This window comes from Sminthopsis crassicaudata, chromosome 2 (assembly GCF_048593235.1).
Source record: "Sminthopsis crassicaudata isolate SCR6 chromosome 2, ASM4859323v1, whole genome shotgun sequence".
Lineage (NCBI taxonomy): Eukaryota > Metazoa > Chordata > Mammalia > Dasyuromorphia > Dasyuridae > Sminthopsis > Sminthopsis crassicaudata.
In genome coordinates, this window is record NC_133618.1 from 342,923,386 (window position 1) to 342,949,746 (window position 26,361).

The 26,361-nt window shown below is 35.0% G+C and overlaps 1 protein-coding gene and 1 long non-coding RNA gene across 10 annotated transcripts in view; both read left to right on the plus strand.

The window, feature by feature from the left end:
* The window catches only part of LOC141556459 (metastasis-associated protein MTA1), a 610,678-nt gene that overhangs the window by 458,383 nt on the left and 125,934 nt on the right, over positions 1 to 26,361 (plus strand). For all 9 annotated transcript variants that reach the window (XM_074290601.1, XM_074290600.1, XM_074290604.1 and 6 more), the window contains one exon: positions 6,241 to 6,334. In XM_074290601.1, coding sequence (XP_074146702.1) covers positions 6,241 to 6,334 — 94 coding nt within the window. The remainder of the gene's footprint in view (positions 1 to 6,240; positions 6,335 to 26,361) is intronic.
* Positions 6,341 to 24,984, plus strand: LOC141556460 (uncharacterized). The gene is made up of 2 exons (XR_012486536.1): positions 6,341 to 23,539; positions 24,057 to 24,984. It is a non-coding gene; the product is annotated as an uncharacterized LOC141556460 (long non-coding RNA).

Here is a 26,361-nt window from a genome sequence, read left to right on the forward strand (position 1 = left end):
AAGTTCTTGTTTCCTTATCTGTTCTGTAATCTTAGATAGGGAGATTAAAAAAAGACTTATAGACTAAACATTTTGCTGACATTATCAGGAAGGATTTTGATTCCACTGACAAATAAGAAGTTATTGTTGGGGAGAAAGTTTCGATTTTGGTATGTGCAGAATTTTAGCTGTTAGTAAGATATCCTTTGGCCAGTTGGAACTAGAGCTGAGAAGAAAGATTTTGGATTGGTTATAAATATCAAAGACAGGTTGTAGTTATGTATGTTATTGAGTATCATCTAGAATCATGAAATCAAGCAGTAGAAAGAACCCTAGGGAATCACATATTATAACCTTAATTTGAGTAAGGAAAAAGTTGATAGCCAAAGTCAAGAATTCACTTGCCTCAGATCAATTTACAAAACTCATCAAATGCCTCCTGTACAAAATACAATACTAAGAGAGAATGGTTACAAAGATCTGTTTTCAGAGATATTCTAACAGTGTTATAGTTATAAGGAGAATACGTTCAGAAATAATTGTCACAAAGGAGAATTAAATGTGCTCTGTAGCCTAATTTGAAGAGGTTATTTCTAAGTTAGTGTCAAAGATGACTTTAAAGTAAAGATAACATTTGTCATGCAATCCAGAAAAAGAAGGGAATCTTCAATACATAGGGAAAAATGGAAAGTCCATTCTAAAAATCAGTAAACAAATGCAGAGGGCATGGGAGAATAATATGAAAATAGCATCAGCTGGGACAAAGTATCAAGCATATGAAGGAGCATAAAAAAGTTAGGCAGAAAGGATACATTGGAGCCAGATTATGGAATGTTTTAAAAACAAATTTATAAAATTAGGAAGCAATGCAGAGCCACTAAAGATATTATTCAGTTTAGGAGGCTTTAGGAGGCTTACTCAGCTAGTTTGTGAATAGAGTCTACTGAAGGTGAAGATTTAGAGGTGGGTACTGGTGGAGCTACACAATTCAGGTAGTCAGGTTCTGACTATGTATGCCCATTTCCATGAATAAACAAATTCCAGAGAATGATTTATTATCATCTACATAATGACTTTATTTCTGAAGGGAATTGTAAATAATGAAATATTCACAAATAAGGGGACATAAGAATCATAGTAGTAATTTGGGTTTAACAAATGTCCATGAGGAGGCAAGCCACTTAAACTTTATATCCAACATTGCAAACTCCTTTTTTTGGTTTCTGTTCACATTTTCAACATAGTATTAAATTGGCAAATAATCTTCTTAGTAATAAGTAGCAAGTAAAAATGTGGTATGAGTTTTTCCTGCCAACTTTCATGAGGCTTTTTTACTAATAGCTTTATAGTATTGTGAGTTCTTTGGGGCTTGACCTTATCAGAGAGAGCCATATTGCCCATTTCCCCCTTTCTGAAATGAATAGGAAAGCCATGTGAACCATTTACTTGTTTTCCTGGTATTTCCCAACTGCTAAGAGGTTTTCTAATTCTGTGTATTTGGAACTAGTGTTAATGTGTTCTCTTTCATGGCCTGTCTATGAATACTGATTTTTTTGTAAGTCAAGGGAGTCCTACATGGAACTTTTTTTGCTTTCTTTCATCTTAGTCCTCCTGTTCAGCTACTAAGAGATCTTTGGGATCTTTTGAGAACTCATTGTCCTGAAACACTGGTTCTCATTAGGCTTAAATTGTTTTTTGTTTTAAAAAAAAAAAAAAAATATATATATATATATAAATAAAATAAAATAAATATATATATACATATAAAATAAAATAAATATATATATATATATATATATATATATATATATATATATATATATATATATATATATATATATATATATATATATATATATATATAAGAAAAGGAATGAAAACTGGTCCTTGGACATTGCCTTAAATATATATATTTAAGGCAATGTCCAAGGACCAGTTTTCATTCCTTTTCTTTTTCCTTTCAATTCTTCTTTTGCTCTCTTTTTGATCTGTAGATCCCTGATTGTTTTCCTTCCTTTCACTATATGCTTTTGCCCAGGGACAAAATTTTATCTTGTACCATGCATTTTTCCTTTGCCCTCCTTCCAGTTAGTTCATTAACTAGTCACTTAAAATCAACATATAAACACACATGTGAAATCAGGTTTTATATATGTGTCTATGATACAAGACCTGTATTTGAACCTGAAGAGTAGTGTACATCCTTATTTGTACACCCTCATCCTCCATTTCTTCTCCAAGTCTTTGCTAAGAGGAAGGTTACCTCAGAGATAGCACTTGCCTTCGTGTAGTCCCTTAGACAAAAGAAAATATGGCATCTTAAAAGATCCCAAACCTTAGGAATACCTTGACCTCTTCCTCATTTCTTGGAGTAATTTGTAAAGCCAAAAAATTTTATCTCAATGTGTTTCTCATTATAGGATAAGCTGTATCCCTTGAAAGAAATTCCTTTTCTTACCATTAAGAGGATTAGTCACTTAGCTAAATTATTTTATAGGTTTTTTCTTAATTCTTTTGATTCACTTTACTCCTTACTGACATTTTTAGAGCCATTGTTGCAGTTCAAGCACTATAAGCACGATTACAGTTCTTTGTCCCCCAATTTAGAACACCCAGGGAGTCTAACCCCTACTTCTCTGATGTAAATATTTTTCTAGACTAGAAACTCAGTTCAGTGACTTAGGTTCAGAATTTGAATGCAGTGTAACACACATGGACCTTAAAATCCAATTAAAAAACAAACAATCCTCATACTAAGGTTTTAAAAGGATAGAATTTCAAGGATTAAGTGGAATATTAATTAAGATAAAGAACTATTCTACATTCCTGTTTTTCCTTTTCTGGCTCCCCTGGAAATCAGCAACATTAGATCAGATTGACTGTGCCTGAATAAAGAGAATTAAAATAAAATTTGGAGTTTTATTCCTCGGAGGCAAGGAAACCAAAACAATAATCCAAACCTCATCTTGAAGATCTCCTTATTCCCCAAAAACAGGTACTGTTCCAGTTTGTATATTGCCTTCACTAAATCTGGCACCCCAAATTGAGTATATGTTCCACTTGTTCTCAGAGGTGAAGAACAGACATACTTGGCCCAATAATTTAGCAGAAAATAAGTTACTTCACACTTTTGGCCCCTGATATTTACAGGTGAATCTAAAAAGATTTATATGTTATTTCATTTGATCTTCATTCACATTAACACTGTGGGGTACTGTTTTTACCCCCATTTTTAGAACAGAAACAGACTAAGAATTTATTACATGTTAGTGTTGAACATTGGATTTGAACTTGAAGCCTAAATTTGAGCTTAGGTTTTCCTAACTTCAAATTCATCTCTTTTATCTACTGTGCCTCTTTGGAATTGAAGATATTTTCATATAGAATCAGTGCTCTACCTGGGAGTTCTAACAGATCAAAAGAGTATTCTATTGCTAACAATCAATTACTTTGCCCGCTATTTACCAAATTCTATGCCAGTACATTATAGATTTGAAAAATTAAATTTGTATTTGGCACACCTGGCTACCCAACATATTTTCTAACAGTGTGTTTGCTTGGGAAAATGCCTTCCAGCTTTCTAGGACCTGACTCTCACCCTTTTCTTTGGGGTTTCATGATTTCATGATTAAATCACAATAATCCTTCTTTTATAGCCTATGTAGTCGGTAGATTTTTTAAAATGACTTTTGGCCCTTCCCAGGAATTAACTTTTTGGGCAATGTAGTACAAAACTATAAATTTTTAAAAATTAATTTTAAAATTCAGAATCCTTTGTGAAGAACACTTGGATTAATTGCAAAGGCTGGTCTCTGCTCAGAATAAGCTTTGTTCCTTTTTTTTTTTCTGTAATAAAAATAAGTCATTTCTGTATATCCCAGAAGCCCAAGATTTTTGTCCTTGAAAAACTAACCTGAATTTAAAAGGGGCAACTATCTTTCCTCTTCCAAACATAACTTTTCTTGTGTTTTTTTTTTTTTTTTTTTCATGCTAGAACTTCTGTTTTCCCTGCCAAATGTTTGAATCCAATAATATTTGAAGTTCTGGAGTCTGTATGGTAATAGGGCAGATTATCTCATACTCTCATATGGCAAGGATTTCTATTAACTCTTGATGTCTATAATTTCTGAAGAGAGAGATTGGGTTCACTGAATAGAAAAATCAACAAAAGAAATAAAGATTTTCAGTATAATAGTAATAGTGTTTTAGTTAAATTAATTTAATAAAATTAATTTAAATAATTAAATAAAATTTATTTAGCTTAATTAAAATAAGTCTTGAAAATAAGGGACTTATTCTAGAGAATATTTATAGAAATATACATTTAGAACTGCTCTACTCAGTTTTCTGTACCTGATTCTTAGGACAGCTTAGCTAAGAAATTGTTAACCATGTCCCAGGCATTCTTTAGTGATCTCAATTGCATTTTGTTCCTCTTTGTTCATTTTTCTGGTTGTCATTAAGATTAGTCATTCCTTTGGCTCCTGCCTTTTCTTTGCACTTAGTGTTTTTATTGTAAATCTGTGGTTGGGTGTCACTCTCAGTTAAGAGTTTCCTTCTGGACTCTGGATTTTGTTTTCACCATTGTTTCTCAGTGCTTCCCAGGCCACCTACATCTATAGTTTACCTTCTGATAAATACTGAAATACCTTTTTTCTGAAGTATGAGTTGTATTTTCCCTGTCATGTTTCTTTTTTTTCCATACTTTTTTTTTTTTTTTTTTACATTTTTGTGTCCTTTCATATTTCTTTTCCTAATCCTTCTCTGACTATTGTTACACAGTTTACTATTATTGGTAGTAATTTTAGAAAAAAAGGTTTAGCTTCCAAAGCTTCTTTCTAATGTCTTTATCATCTGACAATAAGTATTCCTAACTTTTGTGAAGAATCTTTTTATTTAAAACTTCAGCACTAAACTCATGTGATATTGCTTACATATTTCTATATTTATTTGTCATGGAGGATAATTTTTGAGATTGAAAAAAATTCAAATGTTTTCCAATATACTAGGAAATATCTTTAACACTTTCCAGTCTGGAAAAAAACACTAGACTCTTTCAAGTTGTATTTTAAGGGATTTGGACTCTGTATAGCAATTGAGACTCATTCCTTTTGGCAGATTTCTTCTTGTAAAATCATTTAATTAAAGAAAGGCTGAATTTTTTTTCTCATTACTCATAGTGATTTTGAATATTGCTCCCCCCCCCATCTACTCCAGCCCTAGGCCCCACAGAAACCATCAATCATAGGTCTCACTAGAACATTGAGCAGGCCAGAATATTCTATGTCCACATCACCAGGTTACTTACTTGACTATTATAAAACCTAACAGAAATCAGTCAATAAGAAAGTACCAACAGCATGCAGAAGAGGACCTTTTGACTGCAAACTTTAATAAATCTTTCCCCCTACAAAGTACCTGTGCAGTTCCTCCTCCTTTATTATCCTTAGATGAATCTGTGCTAGTTATAATATCATTACCATACATTAATGTCACCCAAATGCACAATTCCACCTAAGCTTTAGGATCTCCCTATGTTAGCTAACTTCTTATTACCTCAGAATTTATCTTGTGATATAATCAGTACCATTTACTCTGTAAAAATCCTTATCTTGCTTTGCTGGACTGTGAATCTTTCAAGGAGCTTAGTCTGTCCACTGAGTGTGTAAATCTCATTCAATGCCTTTGGTTGGAGACTTTCTAAGCCTGAATTATTTCATAAGCTATACCATGACCTATACCTGATACCTCAACAGTAGTTATGCATTGTAGTCAATACATCATCAGTATGACATATTGTTGTCAGTCTTGCATGGCTCCATACTACTGTCAAAATTCTCAAGTGTAGCTGGGATCAAAATGTAATTGGGAAATGTTAATGCAATAAATAAAAATACCACCACAGATAATGTTAAATTGTGGTTTTCTAATTCAGTTTGTGGCCAACAAGAGATCCCTTTCTATTTTAATTTCACACCTATTGCTTTATGCCACAGAATTATTCTATATAGTCTTGATAGGAAAAACCACACAGAACAGGTAGCATCTCTCTTTGTTCTCCCCTAGTAAGAGAGTATGTGTCATTGGGCATTTTGGACATACTTTAGATTTCTAGTGGGATCAGAGTACTGGACAGTGGTATTTGCTAATCTTAGGATTACCTCAGGCCAATGTAGCACAATTTCATGGAAGCAAATAAAAGACTTAGTTGGCATTTTCTGTTTGTGCTTCTCAAACCCACATGTGCCTTCACCATTACAGACAGCCAATGGGAATGTGGAGGCCAAAGTGGTGTGTTTCTACAGAAGGAGAGACATCTCAAGCACCCTGATTGCCCTGGCGGACAAACATGCAAGTGAGTGCTCCTTTGGGACTTGCACCTCCCTTTGGGACTCTGGGATTGGTGGAGGGGAGGGTAAGGAGGGAGCAATCACTTGCCTCATATTCTTCTCAGTGGGGCTGGGAATGCAACAGGATTGGGAGGGTGCTTGTCACTGGCTGGGTGGACAGAAGATTGAGAGACCTAGTATGAGTCAGCTTCTGCCAGCCCAATGTATTGACTAGCAGTTTTATCAGGTTGGTCTTCAGGATGCATTCAGCTTTTGGTTCTGCCCTAATTACATCTGAACTCCTTGATGAAGAGGAACCATATTCTAGAAGCTAATTCTTTGGAATCAGAAAATGGTACTTCATTTTCTGAGCATTGATTACTGAGGTATTTCTTTGGCACATGATGGCAAAGAATATTTTTAGCCTTCATTTGTTTTCTTGGTTTGAATATCATACCAGTGAAATGTGTGTGAAACCTGCTGAATGCAACCATAGAAAACCAACTTCAAAAAAATTGTCCGCTTTTCTTGAACCTTTAATCATATCTTCAGTTATAGATTGTTGAGTTCTTCTAGGTTCTATGAAACTATAGCATTATTTTATTTTTTTTCCCCTTTCTTCCTTCCTTCCTTATCTTCCCCAAAAGGTTTCCAGATGCCTTTGAATTGGAAAATTAACTCATTTCCTATACTGCTCTGCCCTATTTGAAGGCATTAAAGATAGCTTATCTTCCTCTTTAACTATTTACTTTCATGAGCTTTATGCCGTCATAGATGGAAATGTTAGAAATTTCTTTATAAATTTATAAATGTATAAACAAGGCATCAAGGAAGCATTTATTTAAATCCGATTTAAATCATTAGTAAGATTGATTTGAAATTTTTTTCCTGTTTGATTGTTGTTCTTTGTACTTGAAAAGGACCAAAATGACATCACTGTGTTGGGTTCATAAATATCTCAGACTGGCTGATCAGACCAATATGAACTTTAAAGGTTCTAAACAGGTCAGGCACAAATAGTCCATATGAATATTTAGAATGGATTGAACCTGCTTGATAGAACCTTTATATATATATATATATAATTAACATATTTAATTTCATTAAGTTTGTGTGTTTTTAGGTCAGTTTGTAAATAACACCTCCACACTAAATGATGGTTGATTTAAACCAGGGGTTCTCAAACTACGGCCCACAGGCCAGATGTGGCCCGCTGGCTTATGGCAAATGGGCTGAGGGGCAGAGACAGTGAGTTTTTGTTTTTACATTAGTCTGGCCCTCCAACAGTCTGATGGACAGTGAACTGGCCTGGCCCCCTATTTAAAAAGTTTGAGGACCAATTAGTTTAAATTTTAAACTAATTTGAGGGCATATTTATGATACAAAGTTGTTGGAAGCTAAATGATCTTCAATGTTTTTTCCTTTTAGAAGGAAGAGCAAAAGTTTCAATAATTGAAAGTGAAATAATGATCTAAGGTTATATACAAATCATTTAACTCAAGCCTCATAACAGCTCTGTGAGATATTATTCCAGTTTATTGCTGCGAAAACTAAAAAAACCCAGAAAGTAAGTTCTTTACTAAAGAACTGAACACTAAAAATAAGTCATCTGTATAAACTCAATGGAAAATAAAATTATTAAGAATCACTATGAGTAAAATTGTTATTTTACATAGTATTAGATATGATTGTATATGAGTTTTTTAGAACTCATCAACAATGATCCTGCCCTCAAAAAAATTACATTATTACAGTTAAGGAGACTGGGAAAGTAGTTTTGGGAAGAACTTTTATTTTTGAGCAAGGTTCATATTTGATCTTAGAAGTAATAGGGAGCTCCTGAAATTGGAATAGTGATGTCAGACTTGTTCTTTATGAGTCTTGGTGAATATCCTTATTTAGGTGACATGTTGTGATGATGAAAAATTAGCCCTAGAACTTGAGAAGGAAATTTTTTTTAAACATATAGGAGAACCAGTAAAGTGTAGTTGGAAAACCCAATGAGAAGAGAGGTTTTAATGGTTTATGATGCTATAGCAAAGTCAAGGAAGATGAGAAAGAACTGAAGAGAAACTATAAAATTATTAGATTTGTTTCCGTATGAATATAATATTATACATTGTTATGTCCCCTGTATTTGTCCACAATATAATGTACCTTGAGGGCAAAGATTTGAATTTATTTTGGTTTTAGTATTCCTAGACTAGCTCAGTGTGATTCAAATTGAATTAAGACACCTGAAATAATGGTGCATTTTGAAGGAAGAATAGTTTGAAAAATACCCTATTCTAATATTAATAATTAAATTCGTAGAAAACAGTCTTATGTAATTTGAATTTGAATTTTATTTCACTCTTTAAAAAAAAAGTTTTAAATTTTTTTAATGCCTTTTGTCTTTTCATGACAGTTGTTTTTCATTTATTTATCCAGATTGGAACCTTCCTTTTTGACAAAAGAAAATAATTAAGAAAAAAATAGCTAGTGTAGACTACTTCTGTTGATGTGTGAAATATTCTGGCTTTGTTATCCCTATTTCTTTTCATTAGAAAGTTGGAAAATTTCATTATTTCTTCTCTTGTGTATCATTATTTGCTGTGGATACTTTTGACATCTATAACATTCAGTGACTGATTCTTATACCTTCTTCACAACTTAGATTCCTTTCTTCATTCATGTGTATCACTAGCACTCCTTTTTTATTTTTCAAGGATAGTTAGGATTACTTCTGGTTTCGGAAATAAGGAAAATGGGGATTAAAAGACAGGGAAAGAAAGATAATTTTCCAGAGAAAACTAGTTAATACTTGGAGGCAGAAGATAAAGAATGTACTTATCTTTGAATAATATGTGTATTCTTATGAGAAACAGATCAGCCAAATGTAATTAACTAAACAACTGAGACAATGAAACAGAAAAAAGAGTGTTAAGGGAAGAATATGTGTCCATGTTTCCAAAATTGATTGTCTCCTAAGAATGAGCCATTCAGTAAGATAGTTTTCTATCTTGACCACCAAGTGGCAGTCTCCCCTCTCTTCTAACCTCACTTTAGATTTTGATGTTTGATGTTTTAGATGTTTGATTTTTAAAGCCTGTTATTACCTAATCCCCTTCCCTATTTTTCTGGGTTTTTTTGGTTTGTTTGTTTGTTTGTTTTGTTTTTACACTTCACAATTCCTCTATGTTATAGTGAATCTGACTTTGAATATTCCTTGAATAATTTCCTTTGTTGGGGGATTTTCACTGCCTGTTCCCCATACCTGGAATTCTTTTTCTTCCACATCTCTGCCTTCTGATTTCCTTTGTCTTAGTTCAGGTTTCACCATCTGTTTTTGTTAATTCTCCTTAAATTTGACCTTCTTTCTAAGATCATGCCTACTTTATCCTGTATATTAATTGTTTGTACATAGTTGTTTTTTTTTTTTTTTTCATTTTTCTGTCTTGTTTGTTTTGCCTTATAACTGTAGCACTTAATGCTTGATACTTAGCTTCTTTTTTCTTGTCTTAGTGTTCTGTAGATAAAATTCCCATTTTATATCTCATAGTCTTCTATTCCATATTTACTTAAGAATTTTCTCCTTAGACATGGTTGTAAATAAGTTGTTGGGTTTGTTTTTTTATGTAAACATTTATATTCAGAATATTGCATCTGTTTAAAGCTTGTAATTTATGATAAAAGAAGTTGGTCTAAACCCAGTCTTTGCCAAACTGCTTTGGTTTATTGAGCATTTGTTGTCAAAAGGGATATTTTCTTCCATTAATTTATGTTCTTGGGTTTATCAAACCCCAGGCTATGGATTTTGATTGCTTCTGTTTCTTACCTATGTAGTTTGTTTTATCTGTGTTCAACCTCTTTCTTTCTTAATCATAACCAAATAGTTTTGATCTCTAAGCTTTACCTTATGGGTTGAAATCTTATGATATGCCCCTTGTGACTTTTTACTTTGATATTCTAGACCTGAAGTGGATTTTAAAATTAGTTATTTTTAGTTTTTAAAAGGTGTCCTCAGGGCAGCTAAGTGGCACAGTGGAGAGAACACCAGCCCTGAAGTCAGGATGACCTGAGTTTAAATTTGACCTCAATCACTTAACACTTACTAGCTGTGTGACCCTGGGCAAGTCACTTAACCCCAACTGTCTGGGGGGTACGGGGGAAGGTACCCTCTTGGTAATTTAGCATGGCACTAAATTTGTAAGTTAATATAGGGAATATTGTTTTTATTATATTGGCATGACCCAATTATAAATGTTCCAATCATTTATAGCCTCGTTTGTTTCTATAGAGTGTTTTGTAATTGTTTTATATTCTCAGATATTTTATTAATTTTATAATGATATTTAATAGAGTTTCCCTTAATGATGTGTTCAGGGTAATAGTTACTAGCCAAATGATGTGTTTGGTGTGTAGCCCCAAATAATGAGATTGAGATTTAGTCTCCAGATCATTTTTATCTGTGGACAGATAAATTTGTCTCTTTTTTGCCAGTGGCTTAAATGTTTTGTTCTCTAGCCTTACTAACATTTCTAGACCTAAGTCAAATAGCATTTAATACACTGTTTTACAAAAGCTTTCTGTATTTCTTTTGCAAGCAATGGTAGGTCTTAGTTTTAAAACATACTTCCATGTTTGTACTTTTAAAAAAAAGTGTTTTTTTAAATGAAGTCTGTCAAAAGTTTGTTTTGTTTTGTTTTGGTTTGGTTTGGTTTGGTTTATTTCCATTGAAATAATCCTTTTTTGAGGAGGGGGTTAGCTATTTGTTTTATGTGGTTAATTATGGCAATTATTCTATACTATTTTTTATCTTGGATTAAACTAATCCAAGTGAATTATTCTCTGATAATATTGCTATAGTTTTCTCTCTGTGGATTTTATTTTTAAAATTAGCAACAATATTTACGATTGAGATTATCCAGAGTTTTTGTTTTGTTTGTCTTCTAGATTTGAGCATCTGTATAACATTTATCTCACATTGACAGGGTGCTTTTTTTTTTCTTTAAGAATATTTTTGGTAAAGGAGGAATATTGAGACCCGCTATTAAACAGCTTTTGTTTTGTGGAAATAGAAAGATATCTACTAGGTAGACAATTCTTGGAATAGAAAATAACTAAAAGGGATCAAGAAATATATAGGAATCTTGAAAAAAACCTACTTTGTACTATAGAAAAAAGGTATCCTTTCTCTCCTTTTCCCCTCTTAGGTACTGATTTTGTTTCAGAGTGTTAATAACTATGAAGTACTTGAATTTTAACCTTAGCTGCTAATCTAACAGTTTTGGAAAATTAGAGGTTTAAAATCCAAAGGGGAAAAAATGGCAGTAGTGATATATGTATAGGCCAGAAGAATAGATTTATGAGGGATGTCACAGATTGGAAGGGAAACAGTAAGTGGGAAGAGGGGAGAAAGGAAATTTTTGTGTGTGTAAGATATGTCCATTGTTCTAAGTGTTATTACCAATACAAGTATCCATTTTACTTTGGATTGGAATGAGGAATCTTTGATTCTGAACTGAACTTAGTGTTTATATAAATTTGATATAGCTAATGAGAAAATAACAGGAAAGGCTATCTGAGTGGCTGAACTGGAGCCTGGTCTATGATAAGATAGATCAGATCAGAAGGTAATGACTTCAAACTGAGATTAGGAACCTATGGACAGGACCAATGGGTCTGGAGCATTGAGTTGGAGCAGGTTTCAATAGTAGGCAGTGCAAAGAATGTTTACTTACGAAGACATATGTTATTAATTAGATTGTGGCCCAGTTGGACAAACTGAGGTTTAGGGGGCAAGATTATAGTCCTCAGGAACATGGGGGAAATGGTCCTGTTCCAGAGGATTGGAGTTACCACACAGGGAGTCTACTAAATTAATGGATGACAGTACTAAGTCATTTACTTGAACTGAGTTACAAGATTAAGATTTAGCTACAGAGATCTAAGCACATGCCTTGTTCTAAAAATTGAATTTGAGTGGGATTGGCAGGCAACACAGCTAAGTCCAAGTTGAAAACCTGGTATAGCTATTATCATCAGTTTCTATTTGACTTGGGCCACCTAAATAAGGAGATATGCATAGACCATAAACCAAGCCTTAGCCAAAATGTGAAAGCATAGCCTGGACTTAGTGATAATGATGAGATTAGGGTTCCTGGTGATCAGGGAGTTAAATGATGAGGTTAGTGGCAGGTTTGGGGTTCAGGGAACCAAATGAAGAGGTTTGGCTCCCCTAAATCCCCTTAGAATTTGACGCAAGGTAGGGAGTTGTAGGAACCCCCTTCTGCTAGGGCAGAGGTTCTTAGTAAAGAAACTTACAAACCTGAAAACCTAGATTGGTAAAAAGTTTATTATTGGCATTGGGAAGTCAGACCTTGCTATGCATGAATAAAAAGACTGAATTCCTTAGTGGCAGGGTCTGACAGAGAAGTAAAATTTCCAGTAGAGAAATCTCTACATAGAGGTATAAAGTCTTGTTAAGGAAATGGGTAAAAAAAGATAGAGGGCAAAGCTGAAAGAGAATATCATTTCAGTGGGCAGAGGTTGCTGCTATGCCAGGGATGGCATGTTAGGTCGTCTTGCAAGGACTAAGCCCCAAATTGGCTCATTTTATAAGTGTTGGCTACAAGCTGGGGATTGCTCTTGAACGGGGCTGGGTGGTCTTGAGCTGGACTTGAATGAGTCTTTCTCGACTAATCTTTAATTCAATAGGGTTGGAATTCTCCAGCTCTGGACTCAATTAGCTTCACCTAGATAAACCACTTTTATCTTGATTCCCTGGGGCGGGTCTCATAGAGGCAGGATTCAATTTGCTTCTCAAGTGCTCTACCTCATGACTCATTCCCAAAGTCAGAGAGAGAGAGAGAGTGTTTTGGGACTCCCCTCATCATTCCCCCCTCAAACAGTAACCTTCCAAATTTCATTCTTCTTCCATAACTGCTTTGAGCTGGCAAGGGTCCTAGAGATATCCCGAGTTCATTTTGGGGTTCATGCCAAGAGGGGAGTTATGAGGTCTGAAAACAGCAGCAGGGCATCTAAGGGGTGTTTCTCCCAGTTGTCCCATGTTCTCCAGGTTGAAGGGCAGTTAAAGACCTAAAGCTTGAAGCCTAGAGAAAACATCACAGGAGCAGATTAAAAGTGGGGTGTCATCCAGGGTGGAGATAGTGACATTTGGGAATGGAACCTTTAAGAATGCTGATAGCCCACCTAACAATACTGAATACCCCCACTGCCCACAGAGCTCCCAGCTGAAGGTAGTTAAGGAGTTAATTGCTGGCAGGGGCATAGAATGCCGATCAAAGAAAAGTAGGAGGGAAAATGCTAGGAGCAAAAAGTTTTCCTCTATAGTAAAAGTGTTAAGTAGCCTAAAGTCTAAGGAAAGCTAATTTCTCCCGTTAGGTGAAGTTGGGTGGTAGGGATTAAGGGTGTGACAGACCCAGAAAGTCAGGCCAGGTAGGAGGCCTTGATATCTATTAAGAATGAAGTTAAGCTTCTCCAAATTTCTTAAGTGTCTGTCTAAAGGTTTGTGCTCTTAAAAGAAATTTTTCTTGGGGGTCTGAGAAGGGAGATTTGGCTCCTCAATCTCACCATAAATCATCAAGCTGGCTTAGGCACCGAAGAGATCTCAAGACTGGTCTTGAGCCTCCCCACTGCTATCCTCACTCTATGGGGGAGGGGTGGAGAGACCAGAATGCCAGAGCGAGAGTGAAGTAGAGGCCCCACCCATCTTACTGGCCACCAAGTGTTCCGCTGGTGGAGCAAGGGGGGAATTGACCAAGCCCCAAATTCCTAACAGACAGGGCAGGACATTGGTGGGGGAGAGGGGGCGCAGCCCGACCCCTGTATCATCCACCAGGTGTTAACTGAAAGGCAGTCCCTCCAGTGTTCCTCCAACTCGAACTCAGAACAGGGACTGGGGAGTCCTTGGACAACTTACATGATACCTACAGCATGAACCTCTGGAGTTCCCAGCCTAAGAGTGGGAGGGATTTAAATTAAAGAGGCACCTCTGCTCTGAGTGTCTTTCCCAGGAAGCTAAAATTGGCTTGAGAAGAAAAAAAAAAGCTAGAAAAAAAACCTTGTGAACAGGCCACCAAATGGGTAATCAGCCTTCACTAGAAAGACTGAATTCCTTGATTTCTAGGGGAAAAAAAGCTTTAATGTTCTTGATTCAATAGCTCCTCGTCTAACGCTAGACAGTGTCCCCGATTCTATAGCTCCTCATCCTTCTATAGAGGAGAATGACAAATGCTCCCTGAGCAAGGGAGAATTGTCAGAGAAATGACGGCTAGAAGTTTGAGTGTCCTAGCTATAGAGTAGACAACAAGTCTAGAGACCACAGGAATCCCCATAAAGGAATTCTGCTTGCTAGAGAAAAGGCAACAACAAGAAATAATTTTTTTAACCTTGTCCAGATTTTGGGGTTCCATTTGGTCACCAAATAATTATGTCCAAATTTTGGGGTTCCCAGTCAGGGAATCAAATCCTAATATCTAGATTTTGGAGTTCCCCTAATCAATAATACCTTTAAAAGCCACACATGTGACTATACAAAAGCCTGTATTTCTTATTCTCTGACAAAATTTTTTAATACTACTTAAATAAAATGTTCAGACGTACAGTGGGGGAAGGGAGGAGTGCTTGATTTGGAGCAGAGGACTAGGTTCAGATTCTACTTTTTTATGTACTATCTTTATGTCTTTGGGCAATTTGCCTAGCTTTTCTGAGTCTTGGTCACTCATCTGTAAAAAGTAGGAGTTGGGATGGACAATTTAAGGCTCTTTTAACTCTCTAATAGTTTCCCAATATTTATTTTGTACCTATTATGTGTTAAGTACTATGGCAGGTACTAGAATTACAAATACAAAGAACAAAACAAATCCTTAATGGCAGAGTGCTTCCTAGCAGGAGAAACAAGAAATACCTTTATAAATAGATGCATAACAAGTCGAAAAAAAATGTAAATAAATGAAAAGTGTTAGAATACAAGGTAGTTTCACATGGGCAAGACACTAACAATTTGGGGGAAAGATCAGAAAAACTTTAAGTAGCAGGTGATGCTCTTGTTACAGTTTGAAGGGGGAAACAGTCTATGTGCTGAGGATAGAGTGTTTTCTAGTAAGGAGGAACCGCCAGTTCAAAGGAATGGAGACAAAATAGAAAGTTTTGTCTGAGCAATAGGGTGAGAAGGCTCCTTTGATTGGATTCAGTGTAGGAGATAAAAATTGGAAAATATATATATTTATATTTGATCCTTGACCTGAGAGCTGTAATTCAAATGTTAAAGTCAGAATGATAAAGTTTAGATTTAGGGAACTAAGATGAGATTAGGGTTTCTGGAGAGAGTTAAATGAGTTAAATGAGGTTCGGGGAACCAAATGGAGAGGTTAGGATTCATTCAGCACAAGGGTAGGGAGTTTAGGAACTCCCTTCTGGTGGCACAGAGGTCCTCTATAAAGGAATTTACAGACCTGAAAACCTAGGTTGATAAAAGGTTTATTATGGGGATTGGAAGTAAGGTTAGAAATTCTGACAGACTTTGACCCAGCAGTGTTGCTACTGGGTTTGTATCCCAAAGAGATCTTAAAGAAGGGAAAGGGACCTGTATGTGCAAGAATGTTTGTGGCAAGCCCTCTTTGGGGTGGCCAGAAACAGGAAACTACGTGGATGCCCCTCAATTGGAGAAAGTCTGAATAAATTGTGGTATATGAATATTATGGAATGCTATTGTTCTGTAAAAAATGACCAACAGGATGATTTCAGAAAGGCCTGGAGAGACTTACATGAACTGATGCTGAGTGAAATGAGCAGGACCAGGAAATCATTGTATACTTCAACAACAATACTATATGATGATCAATTCTGATGGATGTGGCCATTTTCAACAATGAGATGAACCAAATCAGTTCCAATAGAGCAGTAATGAACTGAACCAGCTACACCCAGCAAAAGAACTCTAGAGGATGACTATGAACTACTACATAGAATTTCCAATCTCTCTAATTTTGTCTGCCTGCATTTTGGATTTCCTTCCCAGGCTAATTGTATACTATTTCAAAGTCTGATTCTTTTTGTACAGCAAAACTGTTTGGGCATGTATACATATATTGTATTTAATTTATACTTTAACATATTTAACATGTATTGGTCAACCTGCCATCTGGGTGGGGAGGGAAGGAGGGCGGAAATTAGAACAAAAGATTTGGCAATTGTCAATGTTGTAAAATTACCCATGCATAAATCTGGTAAATAAAAACTATTAAAATATTTAAAAAAAAAAAAAAAGAAAGAAAGAAAGAAAAGAAAAGGAAAAGAAATTCTGACAGAGAGGCATAAAGTCTGGTTAGGGAAATAGATGAGGATAAAAAGAGGATAACACTGGAAAAGAATATTCCAGGGGACAGAGGCCCTTGGCATCCCAAGAATGGAGCTGGCATGTTTGGAACCTGTGCAAAGAGAGGATTTTAGTTGGGCGTTTTTATATTGATTGTTTTGTGGGGGCTGGGACATCCAGCAGATCAGAACCAGTGGGGGCTGAGCAGCCCAAACAAATCAGAATGGGGACTGGGACAAGCCCGGATGGATCTCCTATTGGAATTCAAAGGGATGCTTTTTGACCAGGATTTGTAATTGAATCAAAGGTCCTGGCATCCTGTAAAGACAACTTGTCTGGGGAGGATATGCCTCAGCCAGGAGAGGCTAGGAATCTGAAAGGAATCACAGATCAATAGGAAATACAGTTTCTTAAAGGGACCACAGCCCACTTCAAGAAGTCAGGTTATAAAAGATTGAGATATTAGTCAAAAGAGAGGAAATGGAGGCAGTAAATTTAAAGGCCTTTATGTTTTCCATAAGATTGGAAAGAAGAAATCAGGATATAGGGATCTAGAAATTAGGGGAGAAGGTTGTAAACTGTAGAAGATGGGAGTGGAGGGGATCAAATTTTATTTAAGCGACAAAGAGAAGGGCACACTGTCAGAGTATTCAGAAGAAAAAAATAGGGAATGATGTCACCTGGTTTTTAGATGAAAAGGAGCGGGGGAGAGAAAAGAGAGCTCATTTAAAAATAAAATAAAGTAAGAGATAAGGTATTCAGGATGAGATATGGATGAGATATTCCTCTGGAATTTGGAATTTGGCTAAATATTCCTGAAAGTTTTCATTTTGTCATCTCTTTCAAGAGATTGTTTCTAAACTATCAGGGCTGGTTTTTGTTTATTTTGTTTTTTATTCTTTTCTTTTTTTAAAACAATGTCTTGAAAAATGCAATTTGGACTCTCTCTATATTTATTTTGATCATGGCTTGTTGGTAGTCCATTAATTTTAAAACTCCTCTCCTGTCTTCTCCATTTATTTTCCAGGTCAGTTGTCACTTTCTTAACTTCTTCCTTGTTTATTTTCTGGTTATATTTATCTGGCTTGGGGCATCTGATTGGTATAGTGGATACAGCATCAGCCCTAAGTCAGGAGGACCTGAGTTAAAATTTGGTCTCAGGCACTTGAACACTTACTACCTGTGTGACCCTGGGCAAGTCACTTAACCCCAATTGCCTTAGCAAAACAAACAAACAAAAAAAGATAGATTTATCTGGTTCTGAGTCTGAGAGAGGGAAGTTGAGATATCCTCCATTAATGTAGTTTTGCTATCTTTTTCTTCCAAGTCAAATCTGATCTCAGACACTTAACATTTCCTAGCTGTGTGACCCTGGGCAAGTCACTTACCCCAGCCTCAGGGGGAAAAAATAAAAAGAGAAAAGTAAATTCATTATGCTCAAAGGCCCGACAAAAAAAAGATTCAATAATCAATACTTTTTACATATTATATAATATAATTATAATAACAAACCTAGTTAAAAGGAAAATTAATTAAGAATTAAATAGTGAAAGTATAATATTGGAAAAACTAACAGTTTTTAGGAACATTTAATAAATAAATGACAAAGTAGTTAAGAACCTGAATAGAATTTTAAAAAGAAAATTTAGATTCCTGGTCTCAAGTTAGTTACCTCAGCTTTAAAACTTATTCTTATTCTCTCTTAGTACTTGGGCTGGGGCCAGGCCCCTCTCTTCTTCTGAATGGAAAGGGTGAAAGTTGGATATTGAAGAAGCCATCTCATCATTTCTTTCTCTTCCTTTCTCCCCCTCCAGGGCTTCATCATGTACCACCTTCTTCCTGTTAGTCTACTTATGAGTTGTGTTCCTTCATTAGATTGTGAGCTCCTTGAAGTCAGAGACTGTCTTTTGACTTTCTTTGTACCTGTAATACTTTGCACAGGGCCTATAACATTTTAGAAGCCTAGTAAGTATTTATTGACTTGAAAGAACAAATCAGTGAATTGTCATGCCTTTAAAAAAAACTTGAGCAGCAGATCAGAAATCTTCAACTATATAGCATAGTAGAAATTCTGATCATTAAGGTATTATTAAAATTAAAAGCAAGACCATTGAGTAAAACTAAAAGCTTTTTAAAGATTTAAAAAAATTTTTAAAAAAGATTAGCAAATAAGCAATTTGCTTAAAATGATTTTTTTAAAAGAGAAGAAAATCAAGTTGTATAAAAAATGAAAAGGGGAAATATATGATAACTGAAATAGAAATAAAGGAAATGGTCAGAAAATGTTTTGCTAAGTTATAATATATATCCTTAGAATATATCTTTTGTTTCAGATTTTCCCTGAACTAGGGAAAGTCTGTTGCATTGTTCTATATCCCCCCCTTTTTTTTAATGAATAAAAGATGTTTTTGATTACTACTTAGATTTATTATTATACTTTGAAGGCATGAAGTACTCTTCACTTTTTGTCTTTACTTTTCTTTAGTCATTTCCCATGATGTTGTAGACTTTTTATTTTTCCAGGTGAATTTTCTTATTTTGTCAAGTTCAGTGAAGTATGCCTTTGTAAATTTGATTGTTATATCATTTATGTTGTCACAGAGTATCTATGAACACAATATTCTTCCATTTATTTGTTGTTCTTTCATTTTTTTAGGGAGTACTGTGGAACTGAGTATAAAAAAAAAATCATTCGTGGTTTTTTGTGTGTACACACACACACACACACACACACACACACACACACACACACACACACTTTTTTCTGGTATGCCCCAGTGAAGGGAAGTGATGTGAAGTTGATGTAGATTTAGCAACCAAAACTAATCTAATCAACAAGCTTGTATGTCTCCCAAAGGGCTTAAAACAATGTAATAGTCACTTCCAGGAAAATGCCATGCCACTATTATCAGTGTCTGTGCTTCCACCGTGATGAACCCTGATGAGGTTAAACCTAGACACCCATATCATCAATGGGCCAAAAAAGGGCAGGCATATAATCTGAGTGATATGAATAGTAGATTAGATGAGAGTACCAGGGATAGCAGAGAGTCCTTGGAAGGAATAGAATTGAAAACAACAATGGAAATGGTTCCTTCTTCCCTCCTTCTTTCTTCCTTCCTCCTTCCCTCCCTCCTTCCTTTTCTTCCTTCCTTTCTCCTTCCTTCCCTTCCTTTCTTTCTCCCTTCCTCTGTATCTGTTCTCTCTCTCTCTCTCTCTTTACCTTTCTATTAAAGCTTTTTATTTTCAAAACAAATCTTTTTCAACATTCATCCTTGTAAAACTTTGTATTTATTTTCTCTCCCTTTCCCCATCCCCTCCCCTAGACAGGAAGTAATCCAATATATGTTAAACATGTGCAATTCTTTTATACATATTTCCACAATTTTCATGCTGTATAAGAAAAATAAGATAAAAAATCAAGGGAAAAAAACCAAAATGCAAGCAAACAACAACAAAAAGAGTGAATATACTATGTTGTGATCCACACTCAGTCACCTGAGTGCAGGTGGCTCTCTTCATCACAAGACCATTGGAATTGGCCTGAATCATCAAATCTCATTATTGAAAAGAGTCACGTCCATCAGAATTGATCATTGTATGATCTTGTTGTTGCAATGTACAATGATCTCCTGGTTCTACTCACTTCACTTATTATCAGTTCAGGTAAGTCTCTCCAGGTCTCTGAAATCATCTTGCTGATTGTTTCTTATAGAAGAATATTATTCCCTAATATGATACAGGAGCAGTACAGACACTGCTGGATCTATCAGTTTGATAGCCTTTTGGGCATAGTTCCAAATTGGTTTCCATAATGCTTGAATCAGTTCACTCCTCCACCAGCAATGTATTAGTGTCCCAGTTTTCCCACATCCCCTCCTACATTCATCGTTATCTTTTTCTGTTTCTTAGTCAATCTGAGAGGTATGTAGTGGTACCTCAGAGTTATCTTAATTTATATTTTTCTGATCAGTTGTGATTTAGAACACCTTTTCATATGAATAGAAATGATTTCAATTTTTTTATCTGAAAATTGTCTGCTAATGGTGTCTTTCCACCGGGGACTTGTACATTTAATGACCATCTCATCACCAATACTGTCTTTCATTTATCTAAGCATAATAGAACTATATGGATTTAATAGATAGTACAATTGTAAGGAGAACAGACATGTTGAGAGAGTGACAAAGACAGTACAGACTGCTGTACTGATCACAGACTTATCTTCTGCAAACAAAATATTTTAATTCAACAAAAGTGGTTGCCCGACTCTGCCCAGGGCAGTCACATTTCCACTGCGCTAAGGCAGTAGCACTTCCACAGGTTGGCAGCTCTTTGCAGGACAGCTATTGTCCATCTATCCCTATTCTATAGAGGAAGCTGGTGATCTCTTTGCCCTGAAGGTAGATCCTAAGGGCTTTTTTAAAAAATGAGCCAAAAAAACTCAAAAGAACTCTAACTATAGGTAGCTTCTATATAGAAAGAGAGCAGTTTTCCAACCTCAAGGAGACTAATATCAGACATTCTCCAGACAAAACCCCAAAGGGTGATATAGCCTGGTCCCTTTCACACAAGGCTTTCCTAGAAGAAATTATAAAAGATCTTAAAAGAGAGGTAGAAGAAAAATGGGGAAAGGAAAGAGAAACTCTGCAAGAGAGTATGGAAAAGGCATATAACTGATTAAAAGAAAAATTTGATAATGTGAAAAAGAAAACAACTTCCTGAAATGTGAATCGGAAAAGGTAAAGAACTCCCAAGGAAACATAATTTGTGAATTAGAAAGACAAAATAACTCAGTAAAAAAAAAAAAAATTGATGAAATGGGAAAAAAATTCCATAGAGCAAAACAATTCATTTAAAAACTCAAGTGGACATATACAAAAAGAAGCAAAAAAAGCTAATGAAGATGATAACTCTTTTTTTAAAATTAATTTTATAATTATAACATTTTTTAACAGTACATATGCATAGATAATTTTTTACAACATTATCCCTTGTACTCCATTCTGTTCCGAATTTTCCCCTCCTTCCCTCCACCCCCTCCCCTAGATGGCAGGCATTCCCATACATATTAAATATGTTATAGTATATCCTAGGTACAATATATATGTGCAGAACTGAATTTTGTTGTTGTTGTTGTTGCAAAGGAAGAATTGGATTCAGAAGGTAAAAATAACCTGGGGAGAAAAACAAAAAATGCTAACAGTTTACACTCATTTCCCAGTGTTTCTTCTCTGGGTGTAGCCGATTCTGTCCATCATTGATCAATTGGAATTGGATTAGCTCTTCTCTATGTTGAAGATATTCACTTTCATCAGAATACATCCTCATATAGAGTATTGTTGTTGAAGTGTATAATGATCTCCTAGTTCTGCTCATTTCACTCAGCATCAGTTGATGTAACTATCTCCAAGCCTCTCTGTATTCATCCTGCTGGTCATTTCTTATAGAAAATAATATTCCATAACATTCATATACCATAATTTACCCAACCATTCTCCAATTGATGGGCATCCATTCATTTTCCAGTTTCTAGCCACTACAAAAAGGGCTGCCACAAACATTTTGGCACATACAGGTCCCTTTCCCTTCTTTAGCATTTTCTTGGGATATAATCCCAGTAGTAGCACTGTTTGATAACTTTTTGGGCATAATTCCAGATTGCTCTCCAGAATGGTTGGATTCTTTCACAAGTCCACCAACAATGCATCAGTGTCCCAGTAAGAAAATAACTCATTAAAAATCAGAACTGAACAAATAGAAATGAATGATTCATTGAGACAGCAAGAATCAGTCAAGCAAAACCAAAAAAATGAAAAATAGAAAAAATGTTAAATATCTACTTGGAAAAATAACAGATCTAGAAAATAGATCTAGGAGAGATAATCTGAGGATTATTGAACTTCCTGAAAATTATGATGAAAAAAAAAAAATTTTACAGGAAATCATCAAAAAAACCTGCCCAGATATAATAGAATCAGAAGGTAAAATAGGCATTGAAAGAATTCAGCGAACACCTTCTGAAAAGAGACCCCAAAATAAAAACTCCAAGGAATGTTGTGGCAAAATTTCAGAACTATCAGACTAAGGAAAAAATATTACAAGCAGCTAGAAAAAAACAATTCAAATATTGAGGCGCTACAATAAGGATCACTCAGGATCTAGCTGCTTCCACATTAAAGGATACAAGGGCCTGGAATCTGATATTCCAGGATTGTAGTCAAGAATAATGAAACATGTGAATTCCATTTATTCCTAATGGAAAAAACCAGAGCTAAACAAAAAATTTGACCAGCAAATATAGGACTTAAAAGAAGCATAAAAGATAAAAAGAATTCTTGAGAATTGTATTTTTGTTATGGGCATATATAAAGAAGGTGTGTATAATTTGATGTTACTGTAATAATACCAAAAAAAAGGGAAGTAAAAGTGGAAAGGGAAAAGTATCAGAAAAAGGAAAAGGGGAGATAAAAAGAGGGAAATTATATCCCACAAAGAAGCAAAGGAAATCTATCATACCTGAGGGAATTTAGGGAAGGGGAGGAACATTGTGTGAAACTTACTCTCATCAGATTTGGCTCAAAGAGAAAATATTAGACATATTTGATTTACATGGAAACTTCTCTCACCTCATTAAAAAGTGGTAGAGAAAAAAGGAAAAGGAAAAGAAAAGAGTAATAAGGGAAAGGTATAAGAAAGGGGAAGGGACTCAAAGGGAGTGGGAAGGATTCTAAAGAGGGAGAGTTGCGTGAGGCAAGTGGTGCCCAAAGAAAAAGAAAAGAATAATCTTTGGAGAAAACTGAATGGAGACAGAAAGGAGTATACTTTCTTCTCAACAGTTCATGAAATCTATACAAAAATTGAGCATATATTAGGACATAAAGACCTTAAAATTAAAGGCAGAAATACCGTGTTTCCCCGATAATAAGACCTATCCTGAAAATAAGACACCCACATACTCTTTAATATTCCGCTAAAATAAGCCCTCCCCCGAAAATAAGCCCTATTGAACTTACTATGAAAACGGTCATCATGGTGATCCCCTGCGCTATATGCTGCGTAGCGGTACCTTCAGTAAGCAGCGCCGCCCTCCCCTCCCGGGTGAAACGCACGTCGCGCTCCGAGCTGCATCCAATCAGAGCTGCAGCAGTGAGCGCGTCATCCTCTTCTTCCCTGGTGATTTGCTTGCTGGCGCAAGACATCCAGGCTGGAATTCAGGGTATGGATACTTATGACGATGTTGTTGAAGAAGATGACATGATCATTATTGAATAAAGGTAAAAAAATTTTTGTTCACATTTACCTGTTTATTAAAATTGCTGTCAATGTTCATTAAAATAAGCCCTCCCCTGAAAATAAGCCCTCTGGTGTTTTTTAGTCCCAAAAAAATAATAAGACAGTGTCTTATTATCGGGGAAACACGGTAGTAAATGCATTCTTTTCAGATCACGATGAAATAAAAACTACATTCAACAAAAAAGTTAGGGGTAGGTAAATAGACCAAAAAGTAATTGGAAACTAAATAATCTCATCCTAAAAAATGAATGGTTGAAACAGCAAATTGTAGACATAATTAATAATTTCACCCAAGAGAATGACAATAATGAGACAACATACCAAAATTTGTGGGACAAAACCAAAGCAAGTAATAAGGGGAAACTTTATATCTTTAGAGACTTACTTGAATAAAATAGAGAAAGAGAAGATCAATGAATTGGGCTTGCAACTTAAAAAGCTAGAAAAAGAACAAATTTAAAATCTCCAACCAAATACTAAACTTGAAATTCTAAAATTTAAAGGAGAAATTTTATTAAATTGAAAGTTAAAAAAAAAAAACCAATTATTGAATTAATAAATAAAACTAAGAGTTGGTTTTATGGAAAAAAACAACAAAATAGATAAAACTTTGGTAAATTTAATTAGAAAAAGGAAAGAGGAAAATCAAATTGTTAGTCTAAAAAAATGAAAAGGGTGAACTTTCCACCAACGAAGAGGAAATTAGAGCAATAATTAGGAGTTACTTTGCCCAACTTTATGCCAATAAATTTGATAACTTAAGTGAAATGGATGACTACATTCAAAAATAGAAGCTTCCCAGATTAGCAGAGGAGGAAGTAAATTGCTTAAATAGTCCCATTTTAGAAAATGAAATACAACAAGCTATTAATCAATTCCCTAAGAAAAAATCCCCAGGACCAGATGGATTTACATGTGAATTCTACCAAACATTTAAAGAACAATTAACTCCAATGTTATATAAACTATTTTTAAAAATAGGGAATGAAGGACTCCTACCAAATTCTTTTTTATGGTACAGACATGGTACTGATACCTAAACCAGGTAGATTGAAAACAGAGAACGAAAATTATAGACCAATATCCCTAATAAAAACTGATGCTAAAATCTTAAATAAAATATTAGCAAAAAGATTACAGAAAATCATCCCCCAGATAATACACCATGACCAAGTAGGATTTATACAGGAATGCAGGGCTGGTTCAATATTAGGAAAACTATTACCATAATTAACTATATCAATAACCAAATTAACAAAAACCATATAATCATCTCAATAGGTGCAGAAAAAGCATTTCATAAAATCTAGCATCCATTCCTATTAAAAACACTAGAGAGTATATGAATAAATGGACTTTTTCCTTAAAATAGTCATTAGCACCTATTTAACAAGCATCATATGTAATGGTGATAAACTAGAACCATTCTCAATAAGATCAGGGTTGAAACAAGGTTCCCCACTGTCACCATTACTATTCAATATTATATTAAAACATGCTAGCTTCGGTAATAAGAGTTGAGAAAGAGATTAAAGCAATTTTAATTTTTAATTTGTTGTTATTTTTTCTAGGTCAGTAAAATAGTTTCTTGGGAGTTTGATTGTTACAGTATTTTAAAAAATAATGATATAATGAATGTTATTTCAGCTCCCCTACTTTTTAGCATGATATCTTCAACTATGTTATCAAAAATTTTCAACGAGGAAGAAGCATCAAGGTCAGATGCTGCACTGATGACATTCTTCAGGTTGAAAAGACTACAAGCCAAAACTAAAGTGGAGGGCATGTTAATGCATGATTTTTTTGTTAGCAGATGATTATGCACTCACTGCTGCCTCTGAGCTGAGATACAACAAAGTATGGATTGCTTCTCTGCTGCTTGTGCTAATTTTGCGCTAACAACACTAAGGAAACACAGGTGCTCTATAAGCCAGTTCCACACCATCAGTTGCAGCAAATGTAAAATTTTTGATTGATGTGGGTAAGTTCACTTACCTTGGACAGTATATTTTCCAGGAATGCATATGAGGTTGACACATGCATTGCCAGATCTAGCTTAGTGTTTTGCATGCTCTGAAGGAAAATGTGAGAAAACAAAACATTGATTACTAAACTGAAAGCCTACAGAGCCATTGTGTTGACCTCACTGGTCTATGCCTGTGAAATCTGAACAATAACCTGAATCTCTTCCATTTGAATTATCTTATGAAAATACTGAAAATCTGGCAGGATGAGATGCCAGACATTGAGGTCCTTTCTCTAAATTGCCAAATATTCAAACCCTACTTGCAGAAAATATAACTCTCTTGGTCTGGTCACATTGTTTGAATCCCAAATGTATGATTGCCAAAAAGCTTATTTTATGGAGAATTCAGATCTCATGATAGTAGACAGAAAAAACAATACAACGATATTCCCAAGGTTTCTTATAAAAAC